The sequence below is a fragment of the Epinephelus moara genome, chromosome 11 (assembly GCF_006386435.1).
Source record: "Epinephelus moara isolate mb chromosome 11, YSFRI_EMoa_1.0, whole genome shotgun sequence".
In the NCBI taxonomy this organism is placed as follows: domain Eukaryota; kingdom Metazoa; phylum Chordata; class Actinopteri; order Perciformes; family Serranidae; genus Epinephelus; species Epinephelus moara.
Window position 1 is genome coordinate 37,206,083 of NC_065516.1, and position 14,000 is coordinate 37,220,082.

At 44.2% G+C, this 14,000-nt stretch overlaps 1 protein-coding gene across 6 annotated transcripts in view; it reads right to left on the minus strand.

Annotated features, from left to right (window-relative positions):
* Positions 1–172: 172 nt before the first annotated feature.
* The window catches only part of LOC126397831 (NACHT, LRR and PYD domains-containing protein 12-like), a 34,063-nt gene continuing 20,235 nt past the window's right edge, over positions 173–14,000 (minus strand). For 2 of the 6 annotated variants that reach the window (XM_050056822.1, XM_050056821.1), the window contains exons 6-10: positions 12,897–13,070; positions 9,790–9,963; positions 1,759–1,932; positions 652–825; positions 175–533 (exon numbers count right to left, since the gene is read on the minus strand). In XM_050056822.1, coding sequence (XP_049912779.1) covers positions 434–533; positions 652–825; positions 1,759–1,932; positions 9,790–9,963; positions 12,897–13,070 — 796 coding nt within the window. In that variant the 3' untranslated portion in view covers positions 175–433. Of the gene's footprint in view, positions 534–651; positions 826–1,758; positions 1,933–9,654; positions 9,674–9,789; positions 9,964–12,896; positions 13,071–14,000 lie in introns of those variants that run through there. The other 4 variants (XM_050056820.1, XM_050056819.1, XM_050056823.1 and 1 more) reach the window with 4 other exon arrangements.

The following is a 14,000-nucleotide window of genomic DNA, read 5'->3' on the forward strand; positions in this document are numbered from 1 at the left end:
AGGGTCATAAGGACAGAGGGATGTTGTATGCTGTAAAGCCCTGTGAGGCAAATTGTGATTTGTGATATTGGGCTTTATAAATAAAATTGATTGAAATTGAAATTGATTGATTTACCGGTCGATCTACGTTCCAACACTCACCTACAGTCACGAACTTTGGGTAGTGGCCGAAAGAATGAGATCATGAGTGCAAGTGGCCGAGATGAGTTTCTTCCGCAGGGTGGCTGGGCTCAGCCTTAGAGATAGGGTGAGGAGCTCGGACATCTGGGAGGGACTCGGAGTAGAGCCGCTGCTCCTCCACATCGAGAGGAGCCAGATGAGGTGGTTCGGTCATCTGGTAAGGATGCCTTCCGGACGCCTCCCCTGGGAGGTGTTTCGGGCATGTGCAACTGGGAGGAGACCTCGTGGGCTGCCCCAGGACACGCTGGAGGGATTACATCGCCTGGCTGGCCTGGGAACGCCTTGGGGTTCCCTCGGAAGAGCTGACGGAAGTGGCTGGGGAGAGGACTGTCTGGGCTTCTTTGCTGAGGCTGCTGCCCCCGCGACCCCGACCCGGATAAGTGGAGGATGATGAGTACGAGTACGAGTAAGACATTAACAAACCACACATTCTTGTCAGATCCCAAACAGAAACAAAAATATATCACCTACCTCAGAGTCTCCAGTCTACAGTGTGGACTCTCCAAACCAGGAGACAGCAGCTTTACTCCTGAATCCTGCAGCTTGTTGTAGCTCAGGTCCAGCTCTGTCAGATGGGAGGGGTTGGACTTCAGAGTGGAGGCCAGAGAAAAACAGCTGATCTCTGGTAGTTCACAGTGATTAAGTCTGTAATTACAAGATCAACACTCTTTTTTGTCAGGAGTCCATGTTATCCTGTCACATATTTCTATTTTTTGCCCCCTGCTTCCTCTGGCAGGTTGCTCCAGGGTTTAGGGTAATGGCTGCAAAAGTCCTCTTATTTTTAGACTCAACTTGGGGATTATTAACAGGGACCTACCAGAGGCTCCCAGGCTGCTTGTACTTTATTTGCACATACAATCACTCTGCACTAAATATGCTCTCTTGAATCCACTGCTCATTATTGTTATTATTATTATTATTGCCTTTTCTTGTATTTTTGTACTTTTCTGCATACCTAGTTTTTAAGTTTTGAAATTTTGAAATTCTTATTCTGACTCTCCTCCCTGATTGTTGTAACACTGGAATTTCTCAATTGTGGGATCAATAAAGGTGTATCTTATCTTATCTTATCTTATCTTATCTTAAACCAGTCCAAAATATAGTCAGAAGTTGAAACACAATCAGTCCACCAGTCATTGTCTGTGGAGCAGCTCATCACTGTACACCCTATGACATGACAGCTTTGAGACTTCCTTCTCTGGTTTCTGGCTCTGAGAGGCAGTATGACTGAACTTCCCCAGGCCATGGAAACAACAACACTGGAATTCTTAATTTGACTGAGGGTCCCCTTTAAGATGTTCCTCTTTGATAAAGCTTATAGTTAGGGCTGGCTCTTATAGTTAGAGCTGAAACTTATAGTTGGGGCTGACTCTTATAGTTAGGGCTGGCTCATAGATAGGACTGGCTCTTATAGTTAGGGCTGGCTCATAGATAGGACTGGCTCTTATAGTTAGGACATATGTTGCACATGTCCCATATTGCACTGAAAACTAAATTACTTTTATTCTTCACAACAGTGCAAACTTTAAGACTTTCCTCATCGAGATTTGAGCTCCACAAAAACAAAACAGAACTGACCTCAGAGTCTTCAGTCTACAGTGTGGACTCTCCAGAAAATCACACAGCAGCTTCACTCCTGAATCCTGCAGGTTGTTTTCGCTCAGGTCCAGCTCTGTCAGATGGGAGGGGTTGGACTTCAGAGCTGAGGCCAGAGAAACACAGCTGATCTCTGACAAACTGCAGCCACTCAATCTGAATGAAGAATAAATTAAAAAATCTATTTATAATCCAATCTAATCCATTTTTTTTTAGTTTTTTTTAAGTGTTCCATTGTTTTGTGCTAATGAGTGGGATTTTCTCTTATTTATTTTTTTATTCTATTTAACCCAGATTTAACCAGGTGGGTCCCGCTGAGATCAACTACCTCTTTTACAAGGAAGACCTGGCTGAGACAGCAGCACACATAAAGTTACAGTCAAACAACCATACAATTAAAACATAAAAATACACAGTAACATGTTCAACATCTTCACACAATGACAAGAACCAACCGATTCATTCATCCTTGTATTTATGAGAGCTTTAAAATCAGGCAGAGACCAGTCCACGCAGTTTCAACTCTTTCTGAAGGTTGTTACCAGGTGAGAGCAGCAGAACACATAAAAGCTTTCTTCCTCAGCTCAGTCTGAGAACCAGGAACAGACAACAAAACTACGTTTTGAGATCTCAGACTGTAGCTACAGTTAGATCTCTGTTCAGTAACAGGATCCAAGATGGTGCCTGTGACTGGCAGTGCCATGGCTCGTCTCCTGCTGTATAGTTTTCTAATGGTCATCTTTACAACATATGTGATCATATCAGCCCGTATTTCAAATGGATGTGTCTCTGCTTTACGGATCTATGATAGGGACTCTCTGTTTCGTATCAAAGAGTCGATGGAGGGCCTGTTTGATACACTGGGCAGGTACAAACAAGCGTTCCCCCCTCCCTTTATCATCGACCCCGACTCACCTGAGTACTTGCTGCTTTGTCGGACTCCGGGCAAAGTCCGCAGGAAATCGAGGAAAAGAGGCTCGCGTTCCGGAGTCCAGGTCAAGCGAAGACGCGCTGCAGCATGCCTGGGCTCTGCCATCCTCGGCCATGGAGAACNGAGGCTTACTCCAGCTTCCTTGTGCAGTACACACCTACAGTATATTAAGTGCATGACGCACACATAACCAGCATTACAACAACACTGTCGCGAGATAGCAGTCAAACAGCTGCGTGGGTGTGTTTGCTGAGCTGCAAACATGTCAGTGAAACTGGAAGGCAACATTTTAGTGACTGGGACGAACAGAGGCATTGGTTTGGAGCTGGTCAGACAGCTGGCAGAGACGACGGGGGAGCAGGCTCACATCTATGCCTGCTGCAGAGCACCTGAGGGACCCAGGGCTGAGGTGAGACAGTTATATAGACACACACACACACACACACACACACACACACACACTGCTACTAACAGAAGAACTTTGGAACTGATTCATGGTTCCTCCGTGGACCTTGAACCCAAAGCCATGGAAAAGACTTTCTAAAATATCCATGCATTTACTGACCATAATCTATCTCTATTAAGTTGGATAAGATTGTTGTTCAATGGACTGACTCAAAAACATGTGTTAAGGGGTCATTTTCACTTAAATATTGTAAAAATTCCTTCAAAATCCAAATTACTACTTATTGCACATACTGAAGTTCTGTTTGAAGGCTATAATGCTTAATCTGAGTGACATATTCCTTTTATTTAAAGCTGGTGTTTGGGAAAACAAATTTAGGGCTGCAAAGATTCCAGTTTCTACAAGTTCTAATGTTTCAGCCACACCTGTGTTACCTGTTTTGGTACGGTCATGGAGAAAATAGTTTTAGAACAAATGTTAGCCTTCATATAACAAACTAAAATCATGGTGTTTGTGTACATCTGTTAAGGGCAGGGCCAAATGTCAATCTAAGGAGTGTCTCTGTTGTGCAAGTTAAGGGACTAAACTCATGGGTGTAGAAGTGGAAAGTCTTGGTAGATGCTGCTCAAGATGGCGCCTGTGACTGGCAGTGCCATGGCTCGTCTCCTGCTGTATAGTTTTCTAATGGTCATCTTTACAACATATGTGATCATATCAGCCCGTATTTCAAATGGATGTGTCTCCGCTTTACGGATCTATGATAGGGACTCTCTGTTTCGTATCAAAGAGTCGATGGAGGGCCTGTTTGATACACGAGGCAGGTACAAACAAGCGTTCCCCCCCCTCCCTTTATCATCGACCCCGACTCACCTGAGTACTTGCTGCTTTGTCGGACTCCGGGCAAAGTCCGCAGGAAATCGAGGAAAAGAGGCTCGCGTTCCGGAGTCCAGGTCAAGCGAAGACGCGCTGCAGCATGCCTGGGCTCTGCCATCCTCGGCCATGGAGAACACGCAAGGTGTCTGCGCCGGATCCCTCTCCTCAATGTGTGTGACAGCACATCCACGCTGCCGTCTGCTTGGACCACAACGAAAGTCCTGGAGCCTACACAGCGCTGGAGTAGTGGTCAGTGGCTTTCATCGCCTCCATGCTCTTCCGTATTTACACCGGTTTTGCCCACACGGTCCAGCTGGAGCCCACGTGACCGCTGGACATGCCTTCGACCAATCCCGCTGCGCTCCGCGGACACTGCCTCCGTGACGTCATGAACTTTGCATATCGGCCTGTTGAATGCTCGGTCTATTGCAAATAAATCCTTCTCTCTGAATGATCTTTTCACAAGAGAAAAGCTGGATTTAATGTGTCTTTCGGAGACATGGCAGAGAGAGGAAGAGTTTATTCATCTAAATGAACTTTGTCCAGCTGGCTGCTCTGCTGTCGGGAAGCCCCGCCCCTGTCATCGTGGGGGGGGGGTCTGGCTGTTGTATACAGGGACAGTTGCACATGCAAAGTGACCCAGACCCAGGAATTCACTTCATTTGAGTCCCAGATGGNAGTTTATTCATCTAAATGAACTTTGTCCAGCTGGCTGCTCTGCTGTCGGGAAGCCCCGCCCCTGTCGTCGTTGGGGGGGGGGGGGTCTGGCTGTTGTATACAGGGACAGTTGCACATGCAAAGTGACCCAGACCCAGGAATTCACTTCATTTGAGTCCCAGATGGTCAAGGTGGGTTCTTCAAATCCATTCTACTGTGTGTCAATCTACCGTCCTCCTGGTCCTGCTGCTGTGTTTCTGAAGGGTTTTAGTGACTTTTTATCCTCCATAATAAAGTTGGATTCTGTTGTAATCCTTGGAGACTTTAACCTTCATGTTGATGACAGCTCATCTTGCTCCGCAAAGGAACTTTTAACTTTGACTGAAGTTTTTTAATTTTGAGCAACATGTTTCTGAGCCCACACACCAAAAAGGCCACATTTTAGACTTGGTTTTTACGCTTGGCCTTGACATTTCAAATGTGTCTGTACAGGACGTCCATTTGAGTGATCATTGTCTTGTTTTGTTTGATCTGCACTTCAGCCCTGAGCCTAAGCCCTTAGAAGTTAGGTCTCAGAGGCGTGTTATCTCTGCTAATACTGCAGACAGTTTTTCTGCTATGTTTGACTGTCTTTTGTTCATGGATTGCCTCAATGTGAACAATTTCATTCACTGTTTTACCAATCACTGTGTTAAAATTCTGGATCAGGTGGCACCTGTTAAATCGAACTTGTCAATACAGAAAAAAGTGTGCCCTTGGACAAATGAAGATACCCTGAGTCTGAACAGACTATGTCGAAAGACTGAGCGTCTGTGGAAATCCACTAACCTTGAGGTGCACAGACTTTATCTCAGGGATCTTGCGTCCTCATACAATGAGATGGTGGAAAATGCCAGATCTGACTATATTCGTCAACTGGTAACAGTAAATAAGAAAAACCCTAAAGTGTTGTTTGACACGATCAATTCTCTTGTATGTCCTGCTGCTCCAATTACCCCTGTTTTTTGTGAAGCTGACAGCAATGCATTGTTGAGATTTTTCACTGACAAAATTAGGATGATCAAGGAGAAAATCCCTCCTCTTTTGTGTGGAACCCCTGCTGTCATTGAGCCTGTCTCCAGCTTGTGGTCCTCATTTAAGTCTGTGACTCTTGCTGATATCTCGGCACTGGTGTCCAAGATGAAACCCTCCTCTTGCTCATCCGACATCCTAGGCTCTTTGTGAAAGTGTTTGATGTAATTGGCCCCTGGGTTACCAAAATGGTTAACCTCTCTCTTTCTACAGGTGTGTTTCCCAATACATTTAAGCATGCCATAGTGGAGCCTTTACTTAAAAAGACAGGCTTAGACCTGACTGACCTCAGTAATTTCAGGCCTATTTCAAAGCTTCCACTCTTGTCCAAGATCCTAGAGAAGGTGGTCTCTGAACAGCTGTCATTATTCCTGGATCAAAGTAACATCCATGAGACGTTTCAGTCTGGTTTCTGCAAACATCACTCTACGGAGACAGCCTTACTGAAAGTGTCCAGTGACATTATGATGTCTGCTGATTCGGGAAAATGCACTGTTCTAGTTCTCTTAGATCTGTCCTCAGCTTTTGACACCGTCGACCACCAGATCCTGCTGAGTAGACTGAGGGATGAAGTAGGACTGTCAGGGTCAGTTTTACATTGGTTCTCGTCATATCTATCTGGGCGTAGCTTTAGTGTCACAGCTAACCAAATAAGGTCTGAGTCAGCAGATCTGTTGTGTGGAGTCCCTCAAGGTTCTGTTTTGGGTCCTGTATTATTCTTGTTGTATTTGATTCCCTTGGGAAAAATCATCCAGAGATTTTCTGATGTTTCGTACCACATATTTGCTGATGATATCCAGCTTTACTGCTCTTTCAAGCCGACTGAGCTCAAGAGGCTAAATTCCTTAGTTTATTGCTTGGTGGAGATAAAACAATAGCTAAGTGATAACACCTTGCAGCTAAATGTGGACAAAACAGAAACACTGGTTATTGCCCCTGATGACTCAATTCCAGGGATTAACCAGTACTTAGGTGACTTGGGCCAGTCTGTTAAACCGAGCCAAAGAAACCTGGGTGTTGTATTGGACAAAGACATGTCATTAGTGCAACACTGCAAACAGCTGACCAAAAATTGTTTTTTCCAGCTGAGGAAAATCTCCAAACTTAGGAAAATGGTGTCACAAAATGATTTGGAGCTGATCATTCATGCATTTGTGTCTTCGCGTTTAGACTACTGTAATAGTTTGTTTTCATGTCTGAACAAGAAGGAGCTGTCTTGTCTGCAGTTAGTGCAAAACTCTGCAGCGAGAATTCTGACCCGCTCTAATAGGAGGACACACATCTCCCCTATTCTTAAAGCTCTTCATTGGCTGCCAGTTTCCTCTAGGATCAATTTTAAAATTCTGGTTTTAACTTTCAGAGCTTTGCATGGTCAGGCTCCACCTTACATCAGTGATCTGATCCAGCCTTACACCCCAGGTCGGGCTCTGAGGTCTGTGCATCAGAATCTGCTGATGGTTCCGCGCACTCGTTTCCGGACCAGAGGAGACCGATCCTTCCAGGCTGTTGCTCCCAGGCTTTGGAACGATCTTCTGCTCTCTCTGCATTTGATGGAGTCTGTTGACTCCTTCAAAAGGCAACTTAAGACCTATTTATTTGTTCAGGCTTTTGCTTAATTGTCTTGGGGCTGCTATGATTGTCACTGAGTTGTCTTGGCCTTTTTTAATTTAAATTTGTATGTACTTCTTAACTGTGTATTGTTTTGTTGTGATTATAAAGCGCTTTGTGACCCTGGTCTGTGAAAGGCGCTGTACAAATAAAGCTTACTTACTTACTTACTTACTTACTTACAGTAAAAGTACAAATGTATGAAGGGAGTTTACCCAGTGCAGCTTTATAAATGAACAAATACCAGTGACTGAGCCTACGAAAGGTCAAAGATGGCTGACCAGCCCTGGAATAAACTGTACAGTGATATGATACACATGTCACACATGTATACTATCAGATATTAATACATACTTTCAACATATTGTACCACAGTAGCCAGAACTATAACTATAATATTATTACTTTCAATAATGTTGTTGTAAGCTACTGTCATTACCTGCATCTCTCTCTCTCTCTCTCTCTCTCTCTCTGTCTCATTGTGTCATACGGATTACTGTTAATTTATCATGTTGATCTGTTCTGTACGACATCTATTGCACGTCTGTCCGTCCTGGAAAAGGATTTTTTTTTTTTTTTTGAAAATTTTATATACTTTATTAATCCCGGAGGGGAAATTCAATTTTTCACTCTGTTGTCAATTACACACAGGTCCGAACACACACATGCACAAACTGGACCTATACATGCACTAAGTGGAGAGATGTCAGAGTGGGCTGCCCATGACAGGCTCTGAGCAGTTGGGGGGTTCGGTGCCTTGCTCAGGGGCACCTCGGCAGTGCCCAGGAGGTGAACTGGCACCTCTCCAGCTACCAGTCCACGCTCCATATTTTTGGTCTGGACGGGGACTTGAACAGGTGACCCTCCGGTTCCCAACCCAAGTCCCTATGGACTGAGCTACTGCCAGGTGACCCTCCGGTTCCCAACCCAAGTCCCTATGGACTGAGCTACTGCCGCCCCAGTTGCTCTTCCTGAGGTTTCTACCGTTTTTTTTCCCCGTTAAAGGTTTTTTTTGGGGAGTTTTTCCTTATCCGCTGCGAGGGTCCTAAGGACAGAGGGATGTCGTATGCTGTAAAGCCCTGTGAGGCAAATTGTGATTTGTGATATTGGGCTTTATAAATAAAATTGATTGATTGATTGATTGATTGATATGCAGTATCTCACATGTAAACAATGTGTAGATGTATTCATGTACAACAGGTCACCACAATTCAGAACGGGTACCAATGTAGCAGCAGCCAGTCTTTCCTAGCCTTAAAGGAGAAACAGGACTTGTCTCTGAAATAAAACTTCATTTTTAAGATCATCAACCTGAGGTTAATAAGACAGGGAGTCATCGAGCCAAATACCGAGATATTTGTAACAAGTGATGGCCTTTAATTTCTTTCCCTGAGCTGTATGCTAGTAGATGGACTTTACTGTTGGTCGTGGACTTCAGTCATATGTACCTTGACTTACTCACCATCATCACATCAAGTCTCCATGGGTGCTGGACCATGAGGGCTTATGAGATATTTGCTATGAGACAGGTCTAAAGACCTCACTTTAGGTCTTTTAGGTTTATGCAGGACAGGTGATGGCTGCTTCACATAGCTGCTCGAACAGAGAAAGACATGGGTCTGTTTTCGAGATATTTTAGATTAGCCTCATGTGTTAGTCTTAAGTTTGTTCTTACATTAGTCTAATGTCAGTTAGTTTCACAGACATAAAGACTGACATATTTTAAACTTACAAAGTTAGCTACCCTACACAAACGGCGTTCAGCCTGTAAACAGCATTAAAGCAACTCACCGGGCTACGTAGGTGAGACTGGTGAGATAATGAGATACAATCTAGAGAGTCCAGTTGGCCTGACAGATTCTTGAATTTAAAGGTTATACACCAGAACACATTGTTTATAGTCCCAGACCAAAGATTTGTGACCAGACAAAACTGTTATAGAACGTTGCTGAGCCCTCTGTTTCTGTCCTCAAGGTGTGCCAGTGTCAGACGGTGGGTCGCTGCTGCTGCTGGCTGTATGTGCTTAGTCAGACGACAGCAGGGAATGTGAAGAGCTGCCTGAACTTGACTGATGATACGATCTGTCCGGCACTACATGACTTCATGTACATTCATACACCACTCTACTCAAAACCTCTCAGACACTGACTGACAAGAAAATATTGTCAAAGAAAAAAGCAGACATCAGAGGGCCAAACATGTTTTACAGTACCAAGTTGAACCAACCCACTGACGTCACCAGCTAGCTCTTTGTAAGATGGCTATGCCCTGCTGGTGAAAATGTGAAATACAATCTAGTTTTCCAGAAAATCCAGGTGGATGTCAAGTTTGATTGCAGTCTCATATCTTACCTAAAGTAAAATTCAAACAGACCACAGTCATGTTGTCCAGTGCTTCATCTCTACTTTAAATCAAATGAAATTTCCACAATACAGCTCATCAAAGAGCTCATAAAGTGGTGTCTGACCTCAGAGTCTCCAGTCGGCACTGTAGACTCTCCAGTCCAGAGGAGAGCAGCTCAACTCCTGAATCCTGCAGGTTGTTTCTGCTCAGGTCCAGCTCTCTCAGGTGAGAGGGGTTCGACTTCAGAACTGAGGCCAGAGAAACACAGCTGATCTCTGACAGTCCACAGTTAGCAAATCTGTCAACAAAGAGATTATCAGTGTCATGCATGAACACAGTAAAAGAGCAGCGCTGATTGAGCACGCTCATATGTTGAACTGAGCATGTCAGTTTGCAAGTCATGAATTTCAATGTGACAGCTGACGACATTTGTTTTATGGCACCTGAGGATTTACGGCAGCTGGCTACCAGGACTCCTGAAGCCAGTTCATGTGGATATTTGAAGGAGTTCAATGAACAAATCCAACAGATGAAATCTGACAGTCGCAAAAAACAATTCTGATCACAAGCCACTTCAGCTTCAAATTGGGCCTCATTTACTAAACAAATGTACAACAAAACTGGGTATACGGTCATTTTCACATATAGTTTGGCATTTATTGATGTGGATGTGAGCGAAGGTTATGATCAAATCTCATGTCAGGTTTCAACTCGTGCATGCAACTTTGAATCAGCACGGACTGCAGCAATAAATCTGACTGAGATGGAAAACTGATTTTAACTGTATACTGACTGGCGTCTAAGTATTTGTAGCCCGTTCATCACTTAATAATGTTTAGCCGATGAGAAAATATTATATACTGTAAAGGCCTTCATCAGCATGCACTTCATCACGGGCTCTGTAGGACTGGCTCTGTAGGACTGAGTCTGTAGGACTGGGTCTGTGGGACTGGCTCTGTAGGACTGAGTCTGTAGGACTGGGTCTGTGGGACTGGCTCTGTAGGATTGGGTCTGTAGGACTGGGTCTGTGGGACTGGCTCTGTAGGACTGGGTCTGTAGGACTGGGTCTGTGGTACTGGGTCTGTAGGACTGGGTCTGTGGGAGTGGGTCTGTGGGACTGGGTCTGTGGGACTGGGTCTGTGGGACTGGCTCTGTGGGACTGAGTCTGTGGGACTGGGTCTGTGGGACTGGGTCTGTAGGACTGAGTCTGTGGGACTGGGTCTGTGGGACTGGGTCTGTGGGACTGGGTCTGTGGGACTGGGTCTGTGGGGCTTGGTCTGTGGGACTGAGTCTGTAGGACTGGGTCTGTGGGACTGGCTCTGTAGGACTGGGTCTGTAGGACTGGGTCTGTGGGACTGGGTCTGTAGGACTGAGTCTGTGGGACTGGGTCTGTGGGGCTTGGTCTGTGGGACTGAGTCTGTAGGACTGGGTCTGTGGGACTGGCTCTGTAGGACTGGGTCTGTAGGACTGGGTCTGTGGGACTGGGTCTGTAGGACTGAGTCTGTAGGACTGGCTCTGTAGGATTGGGTCTGTAGGACTGGGTCTGTAGGACTGGGTCTGTGGGACTGGGTCTGTGGGACTGGCTCTGTGGGACTGGCTCTGTGGGACTGGGTCTGTGGGACTGGGTCTGTAGGACTGAGTCTGTGGGACTGGGTCTGTGGGACTGGGTCTGTGGGACTTGGTCTGTGGGACTGAGTCTTGAACTTTTATCGTTGTCCAGCTGGGACGCAGGTGGTGTGTTTGTGTCTCCTCCACCAGCTGCTATGCCTGAAGTGGAAGCTGATCTGATCAACGTGGCCACGTTGTCTTCGGTCTGGCTCAATTATAAACTTTAATGTAACTATAATAATGTCAATATTACGTAATCCACAGGTTAATATTATAAATATGTTTGCTATACGTCGGTTCATATCACGGATGTATAAACTAACTGACTGACACACTGTGTTTTTCTGACTTACTTTGAAGAAACTTTTCAGGCCACCAAACAGAACCAGTTGGTTTATTGGACCTGTGTCGCAGTGTTTCCATTTCTAGCTCAGAGTCATTATGCCTCTTCATGTCGTAAACTCTGGGGGCGGGGCGTCTAAACCCAGAATATATTGGGGCAGGATATGTAAATGAAGTTTGTTTCAGTGGCCACATTTATCAACGCGCGATCATTCCTACGCTGTGATCACGGACATAAAAGCGTTTCATGACTCATGTAGGAGTTTGCTCGGACCTGCACTGGTTTGTAGGTTAGAATGCAAAAAAGAGCCAATGGTTGAAGCACTCAACCAGACTTGGAAAACATTGATGATCATAAGATTTTTATTTATTAAAACGAATGAATAAAAATATATAAATAAATAAATATAAGAAAAACCTTACTGTGAACCAGTTCATTTTATTCTGTGTGAACTGAACTTTGAGCGAGCTCTTGTGAATTGTGAACGTGCACGTTAATGGGGATAACATCTGAATCAGAGAGGTTACGATAAAAGAATTGTGATTGCCAACAACTACACACCATAACCCAAATATAACATTAATAATGAGGAAAATTTTAAAGACAGCGTTTGTTATTCTTTGTTCCTATTTTTACATAAAAAATCCCAAGTTTGTGCGATTAATTCTTTCATATGTTGTACAATTTCTTGTTAAAATTTCTGTCTGATTATTTCATGACATGTCTCTGCTACGATGAAGCAAATAAACAGACAATCTAAAACAAAAGCTGAAGTTCATTCATTCATTCATTTTCTGTAACCGCTTATTCCATTCAGGGAGACGGGGGGTGGAGCCTATCCCAGCTGACACTAGGTGAGAGGCGGGGTTCAGTTTTGGCGGTTCAGAGTTTTGATTCTCCATTTCTCCATTTAAACTGCACCACAAAGTAATTTCAGAACTTTTTAGGATGTTTTGGACTTTGTATGCCAGATTCTGCAAAAACTGAAGATCTTTGAGAAACCACTGAGGAGGAGTAGTAAAAACATTTCTACAAGCTAACACTGACACGCTTATGAACTCTATTTAAAGAACTATGAGGAAAACAGTATGTTTTTTTTCTCTCCACATACTGACTTCATTTGGTGTTTTCAGAGATCTGTTTGACAAACTGAGGAACATTTTTAAACGGAAAGGTGAAAGAAGATGAATGCCTGATTAATAATTTTCAGTTTTTGTGTTGTGTTTAAATTTTTGTTCAGTTTAAGATCTCCAAAATAAAAAGAGAGAAAGTGAACTGACGAAAGTGCTTCCAGTCTACAGTGTGGACTCTCCAGTCCAGCAGACAGCAGCTTCACTCCTGAATCCTTCAGCTTGCTTCCTCTCATGTCCAGCTCTCTCAGATGGGAGGGGTTGGACTTCAGAGCTGAGGCCACCAGGTCATAGTGAGTTTCTGACTGCCAACATTCAGGAAGTCTGGGAAAACATAATTATTGTAAAGTCAGTGATTTAAAACCAAAACAAATACACAAAGAAAGACACAAGATGCACACTAGTACCAACAACTGCAACACTCCTCAACAGAAAAAGATCCAAAACATTTGGCCACACACATACTAAAAAAGAAAACAGTTTAAAATTCCTCGAGAAACATTCAAGCCAGATTTTAAAATGGTGTAAATGTGACACACGTATGTGAGCTCTACTCTTTCCTAACAGCATCAGTGAGCAGTCTGGTCTGTCCCCGCTGAAAACTGCAACTGAACTTACACTTAAATTAACCATCATTCTCCCTGTTATTAAAACTACAAGAAAATAACTGGCTTGAGCTTGCATTTATAAATTCATGTATTTGTGTTAGTTTATGGGTAGCTGTTTTCCAGCTGGTACAACTTTTATTGTTTTGACTAAACTGCTTACGTGCAGTTCATCTGGTGCTTTTGGGAGTGAGAACAGCTTCAGGTGCAGCCCAACCACCGCACCATCATTCAGACTGGACTAGAGTCTATGAGTCAAGGTCAGAATAAATCAAAGTGTCTCATCTGTATCAGAGCGTCTCTTTACTGGATATGAGAACTTGAGTAACAAATGGAAATGGGGCCTTGATGGCTGCATTTCTTTCTCCTGATACCAGTTGACAGAAACTGTGACCTAGTGACTGTATCTCTACAATTTGCATAATGCAACACATTCTCACTCCTAACTCGTCAAATACTTGCTCACTTGGGCAGTGGTCCTAAAAGTCAAACTATGACACCATGACATTCAGGGACTGTATGACAGTCATCCGGGATTGTAGCCTGATGATTTTCTCGGAGTCATGGCTACACACGGATGTTCCTGACCACAATGTTTCCACCGTGGGTTTCCACACTGTCCGGGCTGACAGGGACTGCACTAAGAGCG